The sequence below is a fragment of the Motacilla alba genome, chromosome 1A, assembly GCF_015832195.1.
Source record: "Motacilla alba alba isolate MOTALB_02 chromosome 1A, Motacilla_alba_V1.0_pri, whole genome shotgun sequence".
NCBI lineage: Eukaryota > Metazoa > Chordata > Aves > Passeriformes > Motacillidae > Motacilla > Motacilla alba.
The window spans coordinates 1667521-1691090 of record NC_052031.1 but is presented as its reverse complement, the minus strand read 5'-3'; the positions used below and the strand labels follow the sequence as shown (position 1 = coordinate 1691090).

Genomic DNA, 23570 nt, shown 5'->3' with positions numbered 1-23570 from the left:
CCTTTTTTCCCTTTCCTATTTTCCCTTTTTTCCCTTTCCCATTTTCCCTTTTTCCCATTTCCATCTTTGGTCTGTCTTTTATTTACATTTACATCTACATTTAAGTGCATTTTATTTCTATTTTTCTCCATTTATTTCTATTTAATTTCCATCTCTTATTCTCTTCCACCCTGAGCCCCTGCATGTGCTGGGAAGGCGGCACAAACAGAGCAACTGCTGCAGAAATAACCCCAAATTCCTCTTTTCTTTTTCCTTTAGGAAGTCGATTTTTCCCACAATCAAATCCCAAAAATGAAAGATTTATCAGCATACCACTCGCTAACCAAACTCCTGCTGGATTGTATCCTTTGGGGAGGCTTCAAGGGGAGAAAATTGAATTTTTTTTTTTTGCCATTTCTTCAAATCAATTTCTTCAGTTTTCTTTGTGTTTTCCCCTTCGTGACAGGTTTGTCCTCAGAACTGAGAGAAAATTGTAATTTTGGGACTGAGCTTCATTTACTTCAGCATTGATGGGGTTCAAAGTTAAAAATGTGGGGGATTTTCCTGCTAGAAAAAACACAAAAACTCCTTTTTGGATCGTGGACAAGTGGAGATGTCCCTTAGAGAGGTAATAAATAATAATAATAATAATAATAATAATAATAATAATAATAATAATAATAATAATAATAATAATAATAATAAAAAGGATTTTAAAATCCCAAATGTTACCAGGAAAAGGGGGAGATATCCCTTAGAGAGGTTAATAATAATAATAATAATAATAATAATAATAATAATAATAATAAAGAAGGATTTTCAAATCCCAAATGTTACCAGGAAAAGGGGAGATGTCCCTTAGAGAGGTTAATAATAATAATAATAATAATAATAATAATAATAATAATAATAAAGAAGGATTTTCAAATCCCAAATGTTACCAGGGAATCAGCTTGGAACATTTCAATAAAAAAGGAATTTCTTGGTTCATCTTAGACCCAACTAATTGTGCAGGACAAGGCTGTTGAGTGAAAATAAAGAGAATTTTTGAGATTTTGTTGCGCTTCTTTTGAGCTTTTGTTGAGGAGTTTTTCTGAGGTTTTTTTGAGATGTTTTTGAGGCATTTATTTCTGTTCACTGCTGAGCAATTTGCTGCCTCACGTTGATGCTTGTGGCTTAAAATTGAATTTTTTATTATTCAAACTTTTGCCTAATTCCAGTGAGCAACGAATCACAGCCCTGGGGCAGAGTTTCACCTGACTTGGGGCAGATCCAAGGCAGGTTCCTCTCGTTCCATCCAGTTCCAGGAGGAGCTGGAGCTGGATTTGTTGTCCAAGGTTCTTTTTTTGGGGAATTTCAGGAGTTCTGTCAATGCTGAAGTTGGCTGAGAGGAATTCTGATTACTTGCACTGCTGTTTTTGACTGTGATTTTAATTTAAAATACACTTTCTCTTCTCAGCACAGATCCAAGGCAGGTTCCTGTCACTTGATCCAGTTCCAGGAGGAGCTGGAGCTGGATTTGTTGTCAAATTTGTTGAGGGAATTTCAGGAGTTCTGTCAATGAAATTGGCCAAGAGGAATTCTGATTACTTGCACTGCTGTTTTTAACTGTGATTTTAATTTAAAATACCTTTTCTCTTCTCAGGACAGATCCAAGGCAGGTTCCTCTCATTCCATCCAGTTCCAGGAGGAGCGCTGGAGCTGGATTTGTTGTCCAAGGTTTTTTGTTGAGGGAATTTCAGGAATTCTGTTCATGAAGTTGGCCAAGAGGAATTCTAATTACTTGCACTGCTGTTTTTAACTGGAATATTAATTTAAAATACACTTTCTCCTCTCAGGACAGATCCAAGGCAGGTTCCTGTCACTTGATCCAGTTCCAGGAGGAGCTGGAGCTGGATCTGTTGTCAAATTTGTTGAGGGAATTTCAATAGTTCTGTTAATTCTAATTACTTGCACTGCTGTTTTTAACTGGAATATTAATTTAAAATACACTTTCTCCTCTCAGCACAGATGGCCAGGTATAATTTAAACTGGAAAAACCCCATAAAATTACAACTTGAATAAAAACTGGAATAATTTCTGTAGGAGCAGTGGGATTTCAACCCCTTCAGGATAAATCCTTTCCTGTCCAGCTCCCACCCCATAAACCCAATTTGTTAATTTATCACCTAATTACGTAATTGATCCCGGGATTTCTGCTCGGCTTTTGCGTTGGGCTCCCTGTTTTTCCTGAGAGCTGCGCGCAGACAATGAGATCGAGGAGATCAGGGGGCTGGAGGAGTGTCACAGCCTGAGCCAGCTGGGACTGTCACACAACAGGCTCCGGGCCATCAGGGGTCTGCAGAACCTGCCCATCCGAATCCTCGACCTGGTAAGGAACGTTGGTCCTGCTGCTTTTCCTGCTGCCTCTCACCCAGAGATCAGCGCCTGGGTAGGAATAATAAATATCGAACAACAAATAATAAATACAGCAGAATAAGTATGAATATAATAAAGATAATATTTCTACATTATATATATATTATTATATATTATAAATTTAATTTATTTATTATTGTATATGATATATTTAATAATCTATATTATTTCATATTATATATTTAATATTCTACATTATTTTATATTATATATTTGATACTCTATGTTATTGTATATTATAGATTTAATATTCTATATTATTCTGAATTATAGATTTAATATTCTATAATATTTTATAGGATATATTTAATATCATATACTATTTTATTATATATTTAATATTATGTTATTCTAAATATATATTATATATTTAATATTCTATATTATTTTATTATATATTTAATATTATATGTTATTGTAGATTATATATTTTTATTCAATATCTTTATATTACATATCTAATATTAAATGTTATTGTATATGATATATTTAAAATTCTATATATTTATATTATATATTTGATATTATATGTTATTGTAGATTATATATTTAATATTTTATATTATTTCTATTATATATTTAATATTCTATGTTATTGTATAAGATAGATTTAACATTCTATATTATTTTATATTATATAGTTAATATTCTATGTTATTTTAAACAATATATTTAATATTCTGTTATTCTAGATGATATATTTCATATTCTATATTATTTTATATTATATATTTAATATTACGTATTATTTTATATTGTATCATATATAATAGATCATATATACATGTCACAGATAATATGTAACATAGTATTTTATATATTTTCTATTATGCACTATATATTTCATAAATAAAATATTTTATGTATGCTGCATATGATATATATAGTATGTGAATATATAATACAGAATATACAGAATATGTCATATGTCACATGTAATATATAATATGTATTATAATATTTTATAATTTTTATTATACACTATGTATTTTATAAATAAAATATTTTATATAATGCATATTATATATATAACATAGAAAATATATAATATAGAAAATGTATAATACATAATATACATAATATATCTCATATATCTCATATGTAATATATACTATGTATTATTTTATAATTATGGTATTATACACTATGTATTTTATCAACGAAATAATTTATATATAATGCATATAATATATATAATATAGAAAATATATAAAATATATAATACATGATATACATGATATTCATAACATACATCATATATATCATATGTATAATATAGATAATATGTCATATGTAATATATCATATATTATAATAGTTTATAGCTTTTATATTATACACGATATATTTTAAAAGAAAATATTTTTATATAGTGCATATAATATATATGAAATATATACTATATATAACATATGATATATAATATAATGTATTGAATGTAATATATAATATATATAAAATATATATTATAAATTATTTATACTGCACATTATACATTATATATTTAATGTGTATTATTATATTATAATTATTTTTAAAATATAATCATTATGACAATAATCACATAACAAATGATCAGAAATACCTGCACTATATGTTTTTAAATTAATCACACAAATCTTGCCCAGAAACACAACCCAAACCTCTTTTTAATGCAATCCAGCGGCTCCAAAAGCAACAGGCTGCTTTTAAACAGCTTTTACTTTGTAATAAAAGTGAAAAATATTTATATTTATGTTAATATTATAATTATATTTATAACGTTTACTTTTATTATTATTATTATTATTATTATTATTATTATTATTACTATCCCCTCTCTTCCCAGTGATTCAGCTTTCTCTCCCATTTCCCCTTGAGCTCTTTAGGTTAAAAAGAGCAGAAAGTTCTGAAGTTTTTGAGTGTTCCTCCCCCAAATCTCTTTTTTCCACAGAATTTTCTGTGGCTCAGCATTTTGCAATTCCAGCTCCGAGCTGTGCCAAATTAACCAGAGATCTAACGAAGCCTCCATGCTAATAATAACCTAATGAAACATTTAAAAGTCAGGAAAAATGCCAAGGACAGACAACTGGATTAACATTAGAGTCAGCTGGCTTATTTATTTCAACATTTCCTAAATATTTATTAATAGGAGATGAGGCTTCCAAGCTTCTAGCACAAGGTGAGGCTGATGGAAAAAAGGAAAATTTGGAAAAAAGGAAAATTTGGGAAAAAAAAAGGAAAATTTGGGGAAAAAAAAGGAAAATTTGGAAAAAAAAAGGAAAATTTGGGAAAAAAAAAGGAAAATTTGGGGAAAAAAAGGAAAATTTGGGAAAAAAAAAGGAAAATTTGGGAAAAAAAAGGAAAATTTGGGAAAAAAAAAGGAAAATTTGGGAAAAAAAAAGGAAAATTTGGAAAAAAAAAAAGGAAAATTTGGAAAAAAAAAGGAAAATTTGGAAAAAAAAAGGAAAATTTGGAAGAAAAAGGAAAATTTGGAAAAGAAAAAGGAAAATTTGGAAAAAAAAAAGGAAAATTTGGAAGAAAAAGGAAAATTTGGAAAAGAAAAAGGAAAATTTGGAAAAAAAAAAGGAAAATTTGGAAAAAAAAGGAAAATTTGGAAAAAAGAAAATTTGGAAAAGAAAAATGAAAATTTGGAAAAAAGGAAAATTCGGAAAAATGAAATTTGCAAGGTTCTGGAGGAAGAATCCTGTGGAGAGGCCATCTGGGAATGTGTGGGACAGGGATGAGCATGGAATTGTTCTCCCTGCTTGGAGTTTGTGGCAGAAATGAGTTGGATTTGTGAGGCCCTGAGGAATGAAACCAGTGAGAAACCAGGGCCTTGTTTGAATAAACTCTGAGGGTTGGTTCTCAGAAATTTGGGGTGTTTTGTGTGGGAAAGTCTGGAAGAATTTACAGGAAAATTGGGCTCTTTTTAATTATTATTTTTGAAACATTTCTGTGCTGTCACTGACAGTAAATGGAGCCTTCACTTGATGTGCATTAACATGGATTTATGTATTCCAGAGAGATTTTGGTATCTCATCAGCGAGTCATGGAACCATGGAATGGGTTGGGTGGGAAGGGACCTTTGAGGTCACCCAGTGCCACCCCTGCCATGGCAGGGCCACCTGCCAGTGTCCCAGGCTGCTCCAGCCCCAGTGTCCAGCCTGGCCTGGGGCACTGCAGGGATGCAGGGGCAGCCCCAGCTGCTCTGGCAATTCCAGCCCAGCCAGGAATTCCTCATGGCCAAGATCCCATCCATGGCTGCCCTCTGGCACTGGCAGCCATTCCCTGTGTGCTGTCCCTGCAGGCCTTGTCCCCAGTCCCTCTGCAGCGACCCTGGAGCCCCTGCAGGCCCTGCAATGTGCTGGAAGCTCTCCCTGGAGCCTTCCCTTCTCCAGGGGAACATTCCCAACCCTCAGCCTGGCTCCTCTCTATCCCACCTTAATTTTTTCTTTTTTATTCTGCAATCACAAGTGTAAATCGAGCCATGATTACAGAGGGAAATTCAATGTATTTATGTATATATATTCCATAATTTTCCATGCATCTCTGCGTTCTAAATTTTGAGCTGGATGGTGACAAGCGTTTTCTTGGGCCAGTAGCAGCTTTTAAAAAATGTTAGAGCTCTTTTTTATTGCTGTTGTTCCTTCAAGGTGAGTTGGAGATAAACTAATCAGGAGAGAGCTGATTCCTTTTTTCCATGAGCAGGAATGTGACATATCAGGATGTGCATGAGGCTAATACATAAAGGCCTATTTTTTACTGGATTATCCATGACAAAAAGTCCTCAAATCCAACAAATAACTCCTTTTCCCCCTCAGAAATGTTGTTTTTCATAGAGGTTTATTTGCTGTTTCTCTGCTTTCATTTTTTTTCCTAGAGCTTTAACCAGATTGAGAAGGTGAATGGGCTGAAGAGCTTGAAAAATCTGCAGAGGCTGGATCTGTCCAACAATAAAATAAACAGTCTGCAAGGCTTGGAGGAGCACGACCTGCTGGAGGTGATCAACCTGGAGGATAACCAGGTACCAGACTGAGCTCGGCTTCTTCTGACAGCACAGAATATTTTCATTTTTTAACACTCCATTCCTTGAAGGGCTCCAAAAAATCTTCCAGCAGTGCAAGAAGTGAATATTAGAAAAGCTGAGATCTTTCCTTTTGGCGTTTCCCATGTTGATTCCTGGTGTCCTCTCACCCTTACTTCACATCTGAGGTGGCTTTCTCTTCACTCAGGTGAAGTTGATTCTTCTCACCCTTATTTCACATCTGAGGTGGCTTTCTCTTCTCTCAGGTGAAGATGATTCCTGGTGTCCTCTCAGCCTTGTTTCACATCTGAGGTGGCTTTCTCTTCTCTCAGGTGAAGTTGATTCCTCTCACCCTTGTTTCACATCTGAGGTGGCTTTCTCTTCACTCAGGTGAAGCTGATTCCTGGTGTCTTCTCACCCTTATTTCACATCTGAGGTGGCTTTCTCTTCACCCAGGTGAAGTTGATTCCTCTCACCCTCATTCCACATCTGAGGTGGTTTTCTTTTCACTCAGGTGAAGTTGATTCCTGGTGTCCTCTCACCCTTGTTTCACATCTCACCCTTATTTCACATCTGAGGTGGCTTTCTCTTCTCTCAGGTGAAGCTGATTCCTCTCACCCTTATTTCACATCTGAGGTGGCTTTCTCTTCACCCAGGTGAAGTTGATTCCTCTCACCCTCATTCCACATCTGAGGTGGCTTTCCCTTCTCTCAGGTGAAGTTGATTCCTGGTGTCCTCTCACCCTTATTTCACATCTGAGGTGGCTTTCTCTTCACTCAGGTGAAGTTGATTCCTCTCACTTTTATTTCAATCTGAGGTGGCTTTCTCTTCTCTCAGGTCCCACTTTGGTGCTCTCACACCCTGGGAATTTGCAGTGCTCCCCTGGTGGGTCAGGCAGGGATGAGTCTGCAGCTTTTCCACCTGGACTATTCCAGAAGATCTTTACTGACACCACAGCTCTGCTGCTGCCAGCCCTCAGGCGGGGTTGTTAATTCCTCTCAGCCCAATTTTATGACCACAGATTCTTCTGAGCTCTCAGCTGGAAACTCCCTGCAAAGCAGAACTGCAAGAACTCTGTTAAAAAGTGGATTTTGTTATGCAGCATAATTTTCTGTACTGCAAATACAATGGCACCATCCAACTCTTTGGAATTTTGAATGCCAAGCCAAATATCCACAATAATTTTGATATTGATCTGCCAGCATCCTTAACTGAAAAAAAAAAATCAATTCATGAATCACTTTGACATCAAAGACGTGTGAAAAAAAAAAGATAATCTAAGAAAACAAAAAATATAAAGCAGCAGCGGAACATTTTCTGTCATTTTTCTCTCCTTGCAAGTGGATTTAATTCAAGTCACTGAGCATTCTTTTTTCTGCCTGTGTTCAGGTTGACATTTAAAGGTGCCTCAATTGCAGCAGACAGGAAACTCTCTAATGGTGTGCTTGTTATTAACGTTAATAACCCCACTTCCAGTGCCTTATTTATTTTCCACTGTTCTTTACAGCACATAAACACCCTTGATTTTACCTCATCAAAACTTTCCTCTTTGAATGATGTCATTGAAACTGTTCAATGAGTTTTTTGAATTTTTTTTTTTGAAAGTTGCCTTCTGAAGAATAATTTAAAGGGGAGTTTTAATTAATTAACACAGGGAGTTACTTCAGCTCACAACCACTCAGAATGATCTTAAATTCTTGATTTTTTTACAAAATGGGCACAACAGGTTCAGCTGCAAATGTGTCCCTTGGAAACATTCAGTGATTTTCCAACTGTTGATGGCTGGAATTCTGGGATTTATTAAAAAAATTCTCTCAAATCACATTTAACTTCATCAAAACTGTCCTGGGTGGGGTTATTATTGTCTCAAAGTGAGTTTAGAGCAGGCTGGGGTTGAGGTTTACATTTTTAGGCACTTTAAAAGGATTGAGGGTGAATTAGGGAGAATCTGGAGGTTTTAGGTTCAGGATTTAAAAGGGGCTGTGAAAGAGATGGAGAGAGGCTTTTCACATGGAAAAACACAGACAGGAGAAAAGGGTTCTACACTAAAGGAGATTTGGATTGGATTTGGGGATGGAATTCCTGCCTGGCTGGAATTGCCAGAGCAGCTGGGGCTGCCTCTGGATCCCTGGAAGTGTCCCAGGCCAGGCTGGACACTGGGACACTGGGAGATGTCCCTGCCCGTGGCACCGGATGGGTTTGAAGGTCCTTCCAACCCAACCCATTCCACAGTGATTCCCTGATTCCATATTCAGCAGAAAACCAGGTTGCTTTGAGCCACACAAACCTTGATTAACCCCAGTAACTGAGTGCCCAGCTTTCCTTTGTGCACAGCTGAGACCCCAAATAGGCTGGACCCTCTGGATTCCCTGATTTATCCCTCTGGACACGTCCAAGGACAAAAACCCTGGTCCTTCTTTAACCAAGTTCTGTAGGATGAACTTGAACTTCTGTGAAAAGAAACTCTTAAAAGGATTTTTTAAAAAAAAAAAACAAAACTACCCAGCCAGAGCATGAATTTAACTGCAGAATTGCCTCACTCAAGCAATAACATCAGCACATAAAAAGCCAAATGTGTTAGGGCTTGACATTTGAAAGAACTGGAAAAATGCAGGTGCTTGGAAATTGCTGTGTGGATTATCCTGCTGCTCCAGCTAAAAGCCAAGTCATCTCCTTTTGTGCCTGGAAGTGCCTCGTTGAGTGCAGTTAACATGTAAACCCCTTTTGTGATTTAGAATGATTTTTTTTTAATGCTCAGACTTGAAGAGCAGGCATTAAAATATTTCATTTTCCCTGCCTGGTTCTCCTGGATTCTGTTGCTGCTGATTTATGCTCTGTTTCTGTCCCTGCTCAGGTGGCTGAGCTGAGTGAGCTTCAATGGATTGAAGATCTGCCTCTCCTCAGGGATTTAAATCTTCTAAAAAACCCTCTACAGGTAAGAAAGAACCGAAAAATGAGAACCTAAACCTGTTGGTTTGAATCCTTTTAGCCTCAGTTTCTGTCTCTAGAAGTGGGCAGGTCATTTCTCCTGAATTCTATCCCAACCCTTGTGATTTCTAAATTTCGTGTGAATTTTACAGTCATTCCCAACGCCAAAAAGAAAACAAAATATTAAGAGTTGTTAATTTTTTCTTGTGATTGCCAGGTTTTTATTGGCTTTTACGAGGCTGGTCTGTCGTGGCACACAATAAAACTAGCAGGGAAAAGGACCTGAAATAGACTGTTCCTGATTTTCCATGATCGGAAAGGTTTTTCCTTCTCCTAAGCAAAGTCTGATCAAATCCCTTTCCATTTTTAAATTCCAATTTTGGCCTTTTGAATATTGTGGTTACAAACTTTTGAACAGCTCAGCTCTTGCTGCAGTTGTCAAGGGTCAGTTTGGGCAGTGTCTTGACACCCTCCAGGGGTAAAAAAAACCTTTTCTTTTGCAATGTATGAAGGCAAATTTAATTTTAGCTGATTTGGATTCAATGTTGGTTGGATGAAATTAAGTAATTTTTTTTTTTGTCAAAATGGAAACTTTTTCCCCTCAGGAGAAAGATGAGTATTGGCTCTCGGCGATTTTCATGTTGCTCCAAGTCACAGATCTGGATCTCAAAAAGGTCTCAGTGGAAGAAAAGGTAAGCAAACATCATTTCATTCTGGAAGTTTTCTAAATAAATCATACAAAATCCAGGCTTGCAGTTGTAGCAAACCTCCTCCCCCAAAATCCTGCGGGACAGAAATTCTGTAGGATTGGAAACCTTTCCCTGCTGTGGTGCCTGACCTGGAATTTGGTGCTGTTTGGGGCACATTTTGTGTTTTTATAAAGGGAAATTTCTGTGTTTTACTGGAAGGAGGGGACGATTCCATGAAAAGCCTGGAAGGGAGAGGCAGGTGCATGCTCTTTTTCCAGTCTCACCATTCCCAGGTGACTTCTCCCAGTTTCTCCTCTGAAAAACGAAATTTTTTTGCTGCTCTGCAGCTGTGTTGTGATATTTGAGGAATTCTTGGAAAATTCTTCCACATGATCTGGTGGAATACACTATAAATATATGTGGATAATTATCATTATTGTTATTGTTCATCATTATTATTGTTATTATTATTGTTAATATTATAGTTATTATTATTATTATTATTATTATTACTATTATTATTATTACTATTACTATTATTTTGGCTGCAGCAGGCACTGAGATCAACCTTTGTACCCCACACCCCATTTTGGTGCTGAATCAATTAATTACTGAGTGACCTGATGGAAAAATCCACGATTTAATAACTCAGAAATTTGTATTTTTATTGTGACTCTGTTTTCTGGGATCATCCACAAAATCAGGAGCCTTCCCAATGAGCCCAAGCCATGCTGGAACTGCTGGAATTCAGGGAATTATCCTTTTTAAATGACCCCTTCAGGAAATCCATCACTCCCAACTTTATCTGTAAAAATGTTTGGGTTCTTGTTCAGTGCTAGGCTCTCTCCATCCTGAGCAGACAGATGATGACACCAGGGTGTTATTTACCCAAAATGTTGATCTCATTCTTTGTCCTATGTGCCAGCCTGTTTTCCTCTCGATATCATTTTGAATATATTGATGAAATTTTTTTCCTTTCTATGGACTGTAAAAGTAACCCTGAGTGACTGATTTAGACCAGAATTTAATTTCTGAGTGACAAAAGTTGCTCCACAAAATCCTCTCCTCATGTTATTGTAGGATGCCTCCTCTAGCCTCAAGAATTCCCTCGGCAAACTGAATTTGGAGGCAGCAGCTCTGTGTCGCACTAACACAAAATGGATGTCCAGGAACGTGGGTTAGATCAGGAGTGGAGTTTGGAAGTGAAATTCCTGCTTGTCCGACTCACCACGTTTAGTTCTCACTGTGGAACAGTCTTGCAATAATATTAACATTAATAATAATAATCCTTCCTTTAGGATACCCCTGACCAGCCAATGTGCCCCAGGATCCCAGCCACTAATTCAGAGCAAAAGCCAAATTAGAGCTAAAATTAAATTATTTCCCCCTGAATATGGGCACGTGGAGCTCTGAGCACTGAGTGTTTCCAGCCAGGGCATTCCAGGCTGGAAATGGATCATCCTGGCATGGATTGTCTGGTCCAACCTTGCTTGGGAAAAGCACAGGCAATCCAAAATGGCCCAGCCAAATCCTAAAAGTGATCGGCACTGGGGAATCCAGCAGTTGGTGAATCCACCAATTATTTCCCTGGGGAAATTCTCACAGAATCCAGAATGGCTTGGCTTGGAAGGGACCTCAAAGGGACCTCAAGAATTCCCTCGGCAAATTGAATTTGGAGGCAGCAGCTCTGTGTCACACTAACACAAAATGGATGTCCAGGAACGTGGGTTAGATCAGGAGTGGAGTTTGGAATTCCTGCTTGTCCGACTCACCACGTTTGGTTCTCACTGTGGAACAGTCTTGCAATAATATTAACATTAATAATAATAATCCTTCCTTTAGGATACCCTTGACCAGCCGATGTGCCCCAGGATCCCAGCCACTAATTCAGAGCAAAAGCCAAATTAGAGCTAAAATTAGGTTTTAATTTTGATTTTTAAATTTCATTTATTTAATTATTTATTTTTCCCCTCCTCCTGCTCTCCTCCTGAATATGGGCACGTGGAGCTCTGAGCACTGAGTGTTTCCAGCCAGGACATTCCAGGCTGGAAATGGATCATCCTGGCATGGATTGTCTGGTCCAACTTTGCTTGGGAAAAGCACAGGCAATCCAAAATGGCCCAGCCAAATCCTAAAAGTGACCGGCACTGGGGAATCCAGCAGTTGGTGAATCCACCAATTATTTCCCTGGGGAAATTCTCACAGAATCCAGAATGGCTTGGCTTGGAAGGGACCTCAAAGGGACCTCAAGAATTCCCTTGGCAAATTGAATTTGGAGGCAGCAGCTCTGTGTCACACTAACACAAAATGGATGTCCAGGAACGTGGGTTAGATCAGGAGTGGAGTTTGGAATTCCTGCTTGTCCGACTCACCACGTTTGGTTCTCACTGTGGAACAGTCTTGCAATAATATTAACATTAATAATAATAATCCTTCCTTTAGGATACCCTTGACCAGCTGATGTGCCCCAGGATCCCAGCCACTAATTCAGAGCAAAAGCCAAATTAGAGCTAAAATTAAATTATTTCCCCCTGAATATGGGCACGTGGAGCTCTGAGCACTGAGTGTTTCCAGCCAGGGCATTCCAGGCTGGAAATGGATCATCCTGGCATGGGTTGTCTGGTCCAACTTTGCTTGGGAAAAGCACAGGCAATCCAAAATAGCCCAGCCAAATCCTAAAAGTGACCAGCACTGGGGAATCCAGCAGTTGGTGAATCCACCAATTATTTCCCTGGGGAAATTCTCACAGAATCCAGGACGGTTTGGCTTGGAAAGTGCCTCAAAGCCCATCCAGTCCCACCCCTGCCATGAGCAGGGACACCTCCCACCATCCCAGCTCGTTCCAACCTCCTCTTGATTAATCCAAAGGCTGATTGGTCTCACTGTGGGAATTTTATGTCTCGTGTCCCACTGGAATTGCCTCAGTTGTCCTCGACCTTAATTTCTGAGTGTGTGGCCTTAATAACCCCCAAATCCACGGCTCATTAGTGGTCAGCAGAGCTTTCAGCAGGATGGCTGGAGGGTATCCTTGGAGTCTGAGTGCTCTCCCTCCCAGGAATGACAGGAATGCCTTGTCAGGAGTTTGCTCACGTTGGTAATGCCCATCCTGTGATAAAGGAGTGGCTTCAGTCCCCAGGGCTTTGAGTTTGGCCCCTTCCACCAGCACTGAGAGGATGCAAATTAATGGATAATTAAAACCTGCTTTTGCATCCTATGTGGCATCCTGTTTTCTTCGGGGAAAAGGTTGACTACATTAAAGATGGTGAGCTGTGTCTGGCTGCCATCCATCCATCCATCATTCATCCATCATTCATCCATCCATCCATCCATCATCCTTCCATCCATCCATCATCCATCCTCCATCCATCATCCATCCCTCCATCATCCATCCCTCCATCATCCATCCCTCCATCATCCATCCCTCCATCATCCATCCATCATCCATCCCTCCATCCCTCCCTCCATCCATCATCCATCCAACCATCCATCCATCATCCATCCCTCCATCATCCATCCCTCCATCATCCATCCCTCCCTCCATCCTTCCGTCCATTCCTCCATCCATTCCTCCATCCATCATCCCTCCCTCCCTCCATCCATCCCTCAAATCATCCTTTAATCCCCAGGGAAAATCCCAGCCAAGCCCAGCACAAATCCTGACCCTCAGGCGCACAAAGCCATCCTTATTCCCGGTGATCAGCCAAGAGTTTTGCACCTGGAAACAATTCCATCACTCCTCTCCTTCCTTCTCCCCCCTCCCTAAATTTTGGGACCAGGTGGCCGCTGTGAATAGTAAGGATCCTCCTCCTGAAGTTGTGGCTGCCGAAGATCACAGGACTCAGCTTTTCTACAACCTTCAGCAGCCCCAGGGAGTCCTGAGCAGGTGAGTTCGTTTCACAGCTGCTCCTGACGGTGGCACTCAAGTAAAGCAGGATTTTGTCACATTCAGAGGGACAATTTTCCCGAGGAGAGCTCTTGCAGGATTCTGCCAGCAGCCTGGAGACGAGGCAAATCTGATTTGGTTCGAATTGATGACGAAACGAAGCTCTTTGTTCACCTCTGAAGTCTGAGACAGATTGTCTCCACAGCTCCACTCCCGTTCCTCAATCTGTTGGAGCAGATGGGCACTTGCACCACAAATGAGAGATGCAGAATTCCTCCCCTTGCCCAAAGGCACTGGAAAAATCCCTGGAGGCAGCAGAGAGCTGCAAAACTTCTCCTTCCCCTCCTGCCGACGCCTTCCCTCCCCACTGCTGGCATCCTCTTGGGATGAAATGATTTTATTTGGGGGTTTTGGGGCACATTTTGTGTTCTAAAGGGGAAATTTACTGGAGGGAGGAGATGATTCCATGAAAAGCATGGAAGGGAGAGGCAGGGGGATGCTCTTTTTCCAGGCTCACCATTCCCAGGTGACTTCTCCCAGCCTTGTTTTTCCTCTGAAAAAATGGAATTTTTTGCTGCTCTGCCGCTTTGTTGCGATACTTGAGGAATTCTTGGAAAATTCTCCCACATAATTTGATGTAATCCACTATAAATATAGGTGTATTATTATTTTTATTGTTATTATTATTATTGTTGTTGTTGCTGTTATTTTGGTTGCAGCGGGCACTGAGATCAACCTTTGTGCCCCACGCTCCGTTTTGGTGCTGAATCAATTCACAACTGAGTAACCTGGTGGAAAAATCCAGGATTTAGTAACTCAGGAATTTGTATTTTTACCGTGACTCTGTTTTCTGGGATCATCCACAACAAACAGGAGCCTTCCCAAAATCCCAAAGATATATTTATTTTTGCAAGGATGGAGATTTCTTAAAACAAACCCACAAAATTGGCTTATTTTTCTTCTTTAAAAAAAAAAAAACCAAACCCTAAAGGCACAGATTTTTTTTTTTTTTCCAGGGCTGTGTTTAAATATTTGCTTAGTGGATTTTGGATTGATGGAAAGAAGGAATTCTGCCTTCTGCCACAGGAATTGTGCACACAAACACAAAAACATCAGCCCAGCCCCAAAAATTGTTACTGATGCCTCCAATGTTGGCTCATGCTCAGCTGGAAAGCACCCCAGAGTCATTAACGAAATCTTCCTAATGATTATTGCCCTTTCCACCCTAAAATGCTTTTTGGAACCAGATTGGGGGGGACTTCATTTGCATCTCTCTTTCTCCATCAGTTTACAATTAATTGTAATAATTAGTGATATCTTTATTATTGCAAATCAAACCTGAAAACAAAGCAAAAACTTTTATTCTTGCCTGTCCTGCAGGCACAAAAAACATTGAATTTCCTATTATTTTCTTCTCTCTCTCAATTTGTGATTTTATCTGTAATTCTGTGGTAACACACCAGTGAATATTATGGGTATTTTCCCCTTCTAGAGATGCAGGTGACATTTGAAAATGTTGCTCAGAGTGACAACAGTGACATGGGGAGCAGAAATTTAAATTAATTTCCAGTCTGTCGAGCCAGGACAGGATGATTTTTGGTACCTGGCTGTTGAGGGGGAACCCATTCAGATCATGATTCTTTTTGACAATTAAAATAATTCATCATTGGAACAATTTGCCAAGAGTTCTCCACAACTGGAAGGTTTTTAATTCAGATATGATCTCATGGAACTGCAGGTATCGGGCTGGAAACAGGAACTCAGGGAATTCCAAGTGGGATGAGGGGAGGATGGTTCAGATCATCAAAATAATCCCTTTTGGTCTTAAAACTTACTAATCATTCACAGCAGTGCCCACAAAGACAAATAAATTGGAATTATGAGCCCAAAACTCTTCCAGAATCTTCTTCCAAGCTGTAGGAACCTCAAACTTTAGTGTTGAGAACAAAGAGTTCTCAATGTGTTGAAGGACAGGGTGATGGAAATGTTCTCCTGATGAAATCCTAAATCCCAGGAATCTGAGGACGAGGGAAATTGGGAATTGATTGAAGAGAATTTGAATTTTGAGCGTGATCTCATCAAAGGATGATTTATTGGGTGTAACATTTCCTTGTAGAAGGAGAGATGCCAGAGGAATTCTGCATTTTCCAAGCCTGGAACAGGAACCAACTTGGGAATTCCAAGTGGAATGATGACTTAGATCATCAAAGTAATCCCTTTTGGTCTTAAAACTTATTAATCTTTCACAGCAGTGCCCACAGAGACAAAGAAATTTGCATTATGAGCCCAAAACTCTTCCAGAATCTTCTTCCAAGCTGTAGGAACCCCCAAACTTTCAGTGTTGAGAACCAAAGAGTTCTCAATGTGTTGAAGGACAGGGTTGATGGAAATGTTCTCCCGATGAAATCCTAAATCCCAGGAATCTGAGGACAGAGGAAATTAGGAATTTATTGAAATTGAGAATTTGAATTTTGAGCATGATTTTGTGGAGTGATGATTCATTGGGACATTATTGACGTGTAACATTTCCTCGTAGAAGGAAAGATGCCAGAGGAATTCTGCATTTTCCAAGCCTGAAGCAGGAGCTAACTTGGGGAATTCCAAGTAGAATGAGGGGAGGATGGTTCAGATCATCAAAATAATCCCTTTTGGTCTTAAAACTTATTAATCTTTCACAGCAGTGCCCACAAAGAAATTTGAATTATGAACCCAAAACCCTTCCAGAATCTTCTTCCAAGCTGTAGGAACCTCAAACTTTAGTGTTGAGAACCAAAGAGTTCTCAATGTGTTGAAGGACAGGGTGATGGAAATGTTCTCCTGATGAAATCCTAAATCCCAGGAATCTGAGGACGGGGGAAATTGGGAATTGATTGAAGAGAATTTGAATTTTGAGCGTGATCTCATCAAAGGATGATTTATTGGGTGTAACATTTCCTTGTAGAAGGAGAGATGCCAGAGGAATTCTGCATTTTCCAAGCCTGGAACAGGAACCAACTCTGGGAATTCCAAGTGGGTTGATGACTTAGATCATCAAAGTAATCCCTTTTGCCTTAAAATTTATTAATCTTTCACAGCAGTGCCCAGAAAGACAAAGAAATTGGAATTATGAGCCCAAAACCCTTCCAGAATCTTCTTCCAAGCTGTAGGAACCTCAAACTTTCAGTGTTGAGAACCAAAGAGTTCTCAATGTGTTGAAGGACAGGATGATGGAAATGTTCTCCCGATGAAGTCCTAAATCCCAGGAATCTGAGGACAGAGGGAAATTGGGAATTGATTGAAGAGAATTTGAATTTTGAGTGTGATCTCATCAAGGGATGATTTATTGGGTGTAACATTTCCTCGTAGAAGGAAAGATGCCAGAGGAATTCTGCATTTTCCAAGCCTGGAACATGTCCTGTGTAGGGAGAAGGAAAAAAAAAATCTCTATTTTAAGGACTGGGGAGGCCCTGTCACAGGATTCCCAAAAAATTCCCATCCCTGGAAGTGTGCAAGGCTGGGCTGGATGGAGCTCAGAGCCCCCTGGGGTGGTGGAAAATGTTGGGGAGGTTTGGAATGAGATGGGCTTTAAATTCCCATCCAACCCACCCCATTCCAGGATTTTATGTGGAAAATCAAAGTTCTGTTTTCCCAGCCCTGCCTTGCCAGGAATATTCACAAAAAGAATGAACTTGAGACAGAAAAAAAACAACAACAACAACAATAAAAAAAACCTTTCTGCAACATCCTGATCAATTTTGGACCCTTACTCGCTTCAGCTTTTTCCCACCTTTGAAATGGTTATTTCAGAATGAATTTTTAAAGTGTATTTTTTACCTTCTGCAGGATTTTAACGAATTGTGCTAATCAGCTTTTTGTGCTAATTATCTCCGTATATCCTGCTGGGGAACAGAGCAGCTTTGCTGCTCCTAAAATAGGAGTAAAGCCATGATTTTGGGAATTTTTTTCCTCCTTGCTTATATTGGAATATTGTCCTTTTTTCTTAAAGAATGAATTATTTGTGAGAGGGATGCTAAAATAAATATATTCTATTTTATAAATATATTATTAAATATAAATATATTATATTTTCTTATATTTTTGCATATTATTTTCTTATATTATCTTCTTATATTTTCATTTTCTCATATTATCTTCTTATATTTTCATTTTCTCATATTATCTTCTTATATTTTCATTTTCCCATATTATTTTCTTTTATTAATTTTCATTTTCATATATTCTCTTTTCAAGTGACTTTGTTCACCTGTTTAAAATCCCATTAAACGGACTCGGAGGCAGTTTTCTGTCACTTAAAATTCAGTTTAAACTACTTATCAATTAAAAACCACCGCATTTGAAATTATTTCAGTTATTCCTGCCACACTTCCAAGTGAATCTTAAAATCTACCTGAGATTTAAAGGTGAATTAAAAAAAAATTAAAAATTAATTTAAAATTCTATTTGACTTCATTCTCCCACTTACAGCTGGAAGTGGAAAAGCTGAGGCTTTAATCCTCAGCTCAGCATGGAGAAAATAGAGAATTCTGTATTTTTGCAGCATTTTGGGTCCTTTTTCTGTGGTTTTAGTTTGTTCAGCAAAGTTTGAAGGATCTGAGTGGGGTTTTTTCTATTTGATTGAGGAATTTTTACACCTTCACTGGACATGGAAGTCAACGAGGTCATGCAGGAGAGTGGAAAAATCTGTAGGATTGAGTTTATTCCGGAATTATTCCATTAAAATATTCCCACCTCTGGAAAAAACTCCTCAGCAAACCCCAGCCCTTTAGAAAAGGCTGCAAATCAGAACAAAAATAACATTATTCCTTTAAAAAAAAGAGCCTTTAATGCAGATTTTTGTGCCGTTTTTACACTTAGAGCCCCTCGATTTTCGTCTACAAGGTGAGATGAGTTGAAGGGACGACAAAATCTCTGCAAGGCTTTCTAAAAAGCTGCTGAAATTTGATTTTTATGGTGATTTGGGGCCTCTCTGCTCCTTCCTCGCAGCACTTTGCCTGGCTCTGATGAGCCCTACCCCATGCTGGTGTTGCTGGGCCCCGTGGCCGGCGGCCGGAGGCAACTTTCCCTCAAAATCTGCAGACAATTCAAGAATTTCCTCAGATTTGGGTAAGTTCTGCTCCCCGAGCTGAAAAAAAAGCACCAAAGGGTCAAGGTTGGAATTGGTGCTGGTTTGGTTTGGGGTTTTTTTTGTGTGAAGAAGTTAAAAAACAAAGAATTTTGGGGTGGTTTTGTGTCTTCTCAAGGCTTGAGTGCTGAAGTCAATGAGGGAAAAGCTGTTTAAGTTATTAAATTCTTTTGGAAGGTGAACAGCAAACAGAAAACAAAAGAAACAAAAAAATGAAAACATAAACTAAACCAGAAAACAAACAAACTAAAATAAAACTAACAAATAAACACAAACAGAATAGAAAACAAACAAATTAAAATTAAAAAAAAACCAAATTAAAATCACAAACCAAAACAGAAAACAAACTAAAACAAAACTAACAAATAAACCAAAATAGAATAGAAAACAAACAAATGAAAATTAAAAAAAAAAACAAATGAAAATCACAAATTAAAATCAAAATTAAAAAACTAAAATAGAAAACAAACATAAAACCCAGAAACCAAAACAGAAAACAGATTAGAATGAACAAATGAAAAATCACAAAGCAAACCAGAAAATAAACAAACTAAAATAAAATTAACAATTAAACACAAACAGAATAGAAAACAAACAAATTAAAATAAAAAAAAACACAAAATCACAAACCAAAACAGAAAACAGACAAAGTAAATCAGAACAAATAAATAAATAAGCATAAATCAGACCAGAAAACAAATGAAAACAAAATAAACAAATGAAAAATCACAAACCAAAACAGAAAATAAACAAACTAAAATAAAATTAACAAATAAATACGGACTAGAAAAACAAATGAAAATAAAAAACAAAATCACAAACCAAAACAGAAAACAAAGACAAAACTAACAAATAAACACAAACAGAATAGAAAACAAACAAATGAAAATAAAAAAACAAAATCACAAACCAAAACAGAAAACAAAACAGACAAGTAAACACAAATCAGAACATAAAACAAACAGATGAAAACAAAACAAATTAAAATCACAAATTAAAATCAAAATTAAAAAACAAAACAAACCAAAATAGAAAACAAACATCAAACCCAGAAACCAAAACAGAAAACAAATTAAAACAGAACAAACAAATGAAAAATCACAAACCAAACCAGAAAACAAATTAAAACAAAGTAAATAAACACAAAATCAGACCAGAAAACAACAAATGAAAACAAAACAAAGAAATGAACATCTCAAACCAAGAGACAATAAACCAAACCAAAAAATAAAATAGAAAACAAGCATAAAACCCAGAAACCAAAACAGAAAAACCCAACCAAACAAAAAAAGTAATAAAAATACCCAAAAGCAAAAAAACCTCACAGACCAAAACAGAAAAAAACCATAAAAAACCAAAAAACCCCACAAGCAGAAATAAAAAACCCCACAATCCAATACAAAAAAAGACCTTAAAACCCAAACCCTCCAAAAAACCAAAACCAACCAACCAAAAAACCCCAAAATCCCAAAAAGAACCCAAAAAAAGCCACAAAAAACCCCTTAAAAATCTCAAAAAATCCCAAACAACAAAAAAAATGTGACAAAAAGTTTAAAGAAATCAAAACCAAAAAGCTGCTCTTCCCCATTTATTTATGCCACTAATTTATCCCATCATTTTCTATTTTAAGGGAAAAAATCTGTTATGCCACTGTAAAAATTCCTTTTCCCCCCCCCCTTTATTTAAACCCATATTTTAGAAATGACAAATTCAACCCCATTTGGAATTTTCCAAACATTCTGTGAGGGTATTTTTTTGTTTTTAAGGGGCGTTTTTACATTGTGTCTTTTATTCCCTACAACTTCCCTGAATGAGGAGAAAATGTAAAAAATTTGCAGAAAATTGCAACCAGAAAGCAAAGTTGTGTTTTGAATTATTCAGGGGAGATTTGAGCAATTTTCTGCCTGGAAATTTCAAACATTCTGCTCATTAAAAAATGGATTTTATGCAAGATACTCTGGCAGTCTGGATTATAAACATGGCCCTGCAATTAAAAAGGGCTGAAATGGGTAAAAATTGCAGGAAATTAAGTGAAATTGGCCCCTCCAACCATCTGGCTGGTGACCTTTGGAGCTGGGCGTGTTTTGTGTTATCCCAGAAAAAATCAGGGAATTTTACAGAGCCTGTTTGGAATTCACTGCTCTCAGTTTTGGGGGAAAAAAAAAAAAGTGCCACCCTCTGAATTTTTACTGATTTCCAGCCCAGCTCCCTGGGATAAATGAGCAGAAATGAGGAGAAAAATCTGATTTTCAAACAGAACCAGACCCACTCAATAATTCAGGCTCTAATTGTTACCTGCATTAAATAACTGGGGATTTTTGAGGGATTTTTTAAGGATTTTTTGGGGTACTTTAATGGGTTTTTAGTGCTTCACCCTGGTGGCTGAGGTTTATCCTTATGGGATGGCAGGGAATTCCTTTCCCAGCCTTTTATCCCACTTTAATGGCAAAGCAGAAATGAGGAGAAAAATCTGATTTTCAAACAGACCCAGAGCCACTGAATACTTCAGTCTCTAATTGTTACCTGCATTAATTATCTGAGGATTTTGGGGGGTTATTTAGGGATTTTTGGGTTTGTTTAATGGGTTTTCAGTGTTTTGGCCTGGTGGCTGAGGTGTGTCCTTTTGGGATGGCTGCAAAAGGAATTCCCTTTTTCCCACTTTAATGGCAAAGCAGAAAAGAGGAGAAAAATCTGATTTTCAAACAGACCCAGAGCCACTGAATACTTCAGGCTCAAATTGTTACCTGCATCAATTATCTGATTTTTGGGGTTTTTTGGTGGGTTTAATATTTTATCCTGGTGGGAAGCTCAGGGAGCTGAGGTTTATCCTCATGGGGTGCCAGGGAAAGGAATTCCCTTCCATCCCTTTTTTCCCCACCTTAAAGGCAAAGCAGAAATGAGGAGAAAAATCTGATTTTCAAACAGACCCAGACCCACTGAATACTTCAGTATTGAATTGCCACCTGCATTAGTTATCTGGTTTTTGGGATTTTTTAGTGAGTTTTTAGTGTTTCACCCTGGTGGCTGAAGTTTATCCTCATGGGATGGCAGGGAATTCCTTTCCCAGCTTTTATCCCAGTTTAATGGCAAAGCAGAAACGAGGAGAAAAATCTCATTTTCGAACAGACCCAGACCCACTGAATACTTCAGTAATAAACTGCTAGCTGCATTAATAACCTGGTTTGGGGGGGATTTTTGTGGGTTTTTAGTGTTTCATCCTGCTGTGAAGCTGAGGTAGCTGAATTTTTACTTTCCCTGCCTTTTATCCCACTTTTCTCCCCACTTCCAGGATTGTCTCCCCCCCTCTCCATTAGGCATCTGTTTAAAAACTGGACTTTGGAGCTCTTTCTTAACCTCCCAGTTCATCCCAGCTCCTTTTCCACATTTAGGATTGGGTTTTATATCATGCCCGAGCTGCCAGAGTCGGGAAAAGAATGGCTTCATCATTTCCCACTCCCAGGCTCTGTGACAGCTCCAGCTCCGGCCACCCCGGCCTGGGGAGGGATTTATAGCCAAAACACCACGTTACATTTCACTTTTTTTTGGTGTATTTATGGGTTGATCTTTCCCACACACGGCATTCAGGGGTGTGATTTGCGCCTCTCTCTATTTCTCATCTTTCTTTGCTGCTTAAAAATAAAATTATTTCCAGTTTCCCTGCTTTCCCCCCCCCCCCTCCTCACTGCTATTCCAGAGCTGCTGCAGGGATTGAAACCAGGTTATTTCTTCATTCTCCCATAAATCTCCCAGGCCCTGCCACACCACCAGGAAAGCTTATTATGGGGAAGAAAACAGATTTGATTATTATTTCATTTCTCAAGAAGAATTTGACAAAATGGTGGAAGCAGTAAGTACCTGACTCCTGTCCTTGTCGCTTTTTCCTGCTCCCACGGTGAACTCAACTTCTCTGTCCAAGCCTGATTTATTTTATTTTTTATATTAGGTTTGTGCCTGGCTGTGAATGTTTATTCACTCTCACTTGTGGTTTTGAGTTCATGGACAGAAACCACAAATTTCTTGTAGATTTGTGCTGCCTTTCCTCCTGTAAATGAATTTATAGAAACCACTAAATGGGCAAAATGGCCAGTGGGGAACGTTTAAATAACAATATAATGTAGAAATAAACTTATTTTCAGGCACAAATGTAGCGTGGGGTTTATTGCTTTTATTTTTTCAACATTTTCCAGCAACCCTGCAGGGAATTCCTCGGAAGTTTAGCAAATCCCCCCTAAAGGAGTGAGGTTTCTCTGAAGGATTTCTACCTCCAGCTGCTCTTTTTGATGCCTTTTGCAACAAAACTTTGCCTTGAAAAGCCCCAACAGAGCCCATTATTTGTATTTATACCAAAGGGGAAAGCCAGCAGAGCCTGGAACAACTGAGCTGGCCCTTCATGAGAACAAAAATCAAGGAGTTTAATTTTAAAACCATAAAATAATCTGCTTCCATCTCTGCAGGGCTGCAGAGCTTGGAAATGCCTCAGCCAATTCCATGTCCCCCTTGCAGATGTGTCACACTTCTTCCTTTTCCTTGGAATCTCCCTTTTTTG

General features: G+C 38.1%; 1 protein-coding gene across 1 annotated transcript in view; it reads left to right on the top strand.

Annotated features, from left to right (window-relative positions):
• Window positions 1-23570, top strand: part of LOC119708269 (leucine-rich repeat and guanylate kinase domain-containing protein-like) — a 51829-nt gene that overhangs the window by 8167 nt on the left and 20092 nt on the right. Inside the window, exons 5-12 of the mRNA XM_038154444.1 lie at window positions 259-340; window positions 2226-2350; window positions 6259-6402; window positions 9257-9337; window positions 9936-10022; window positions 13796-13902; window positions 18886-19005; window positions 22775-22871. Of these exons, the coding sequence (XP_038010372.1) occupies window positions 259-340; window positions 2226-2350; window positions 6259-6402; window positions 9257-9337; window positions 9936-10022; window positions 13796-13902; window positions 18886-19005; window positions 22775-22871 (843 nt within the window). The remainder of the gene's footprint in view (window positions 1-258; window positions 341-2225; window positions 2351-6258; window positions 6403-9256; window positions 9338-9935; window positions 10023-13795; window positions 13903-18885; window positions 19006-22774; window positions 22872-23570) is intronic.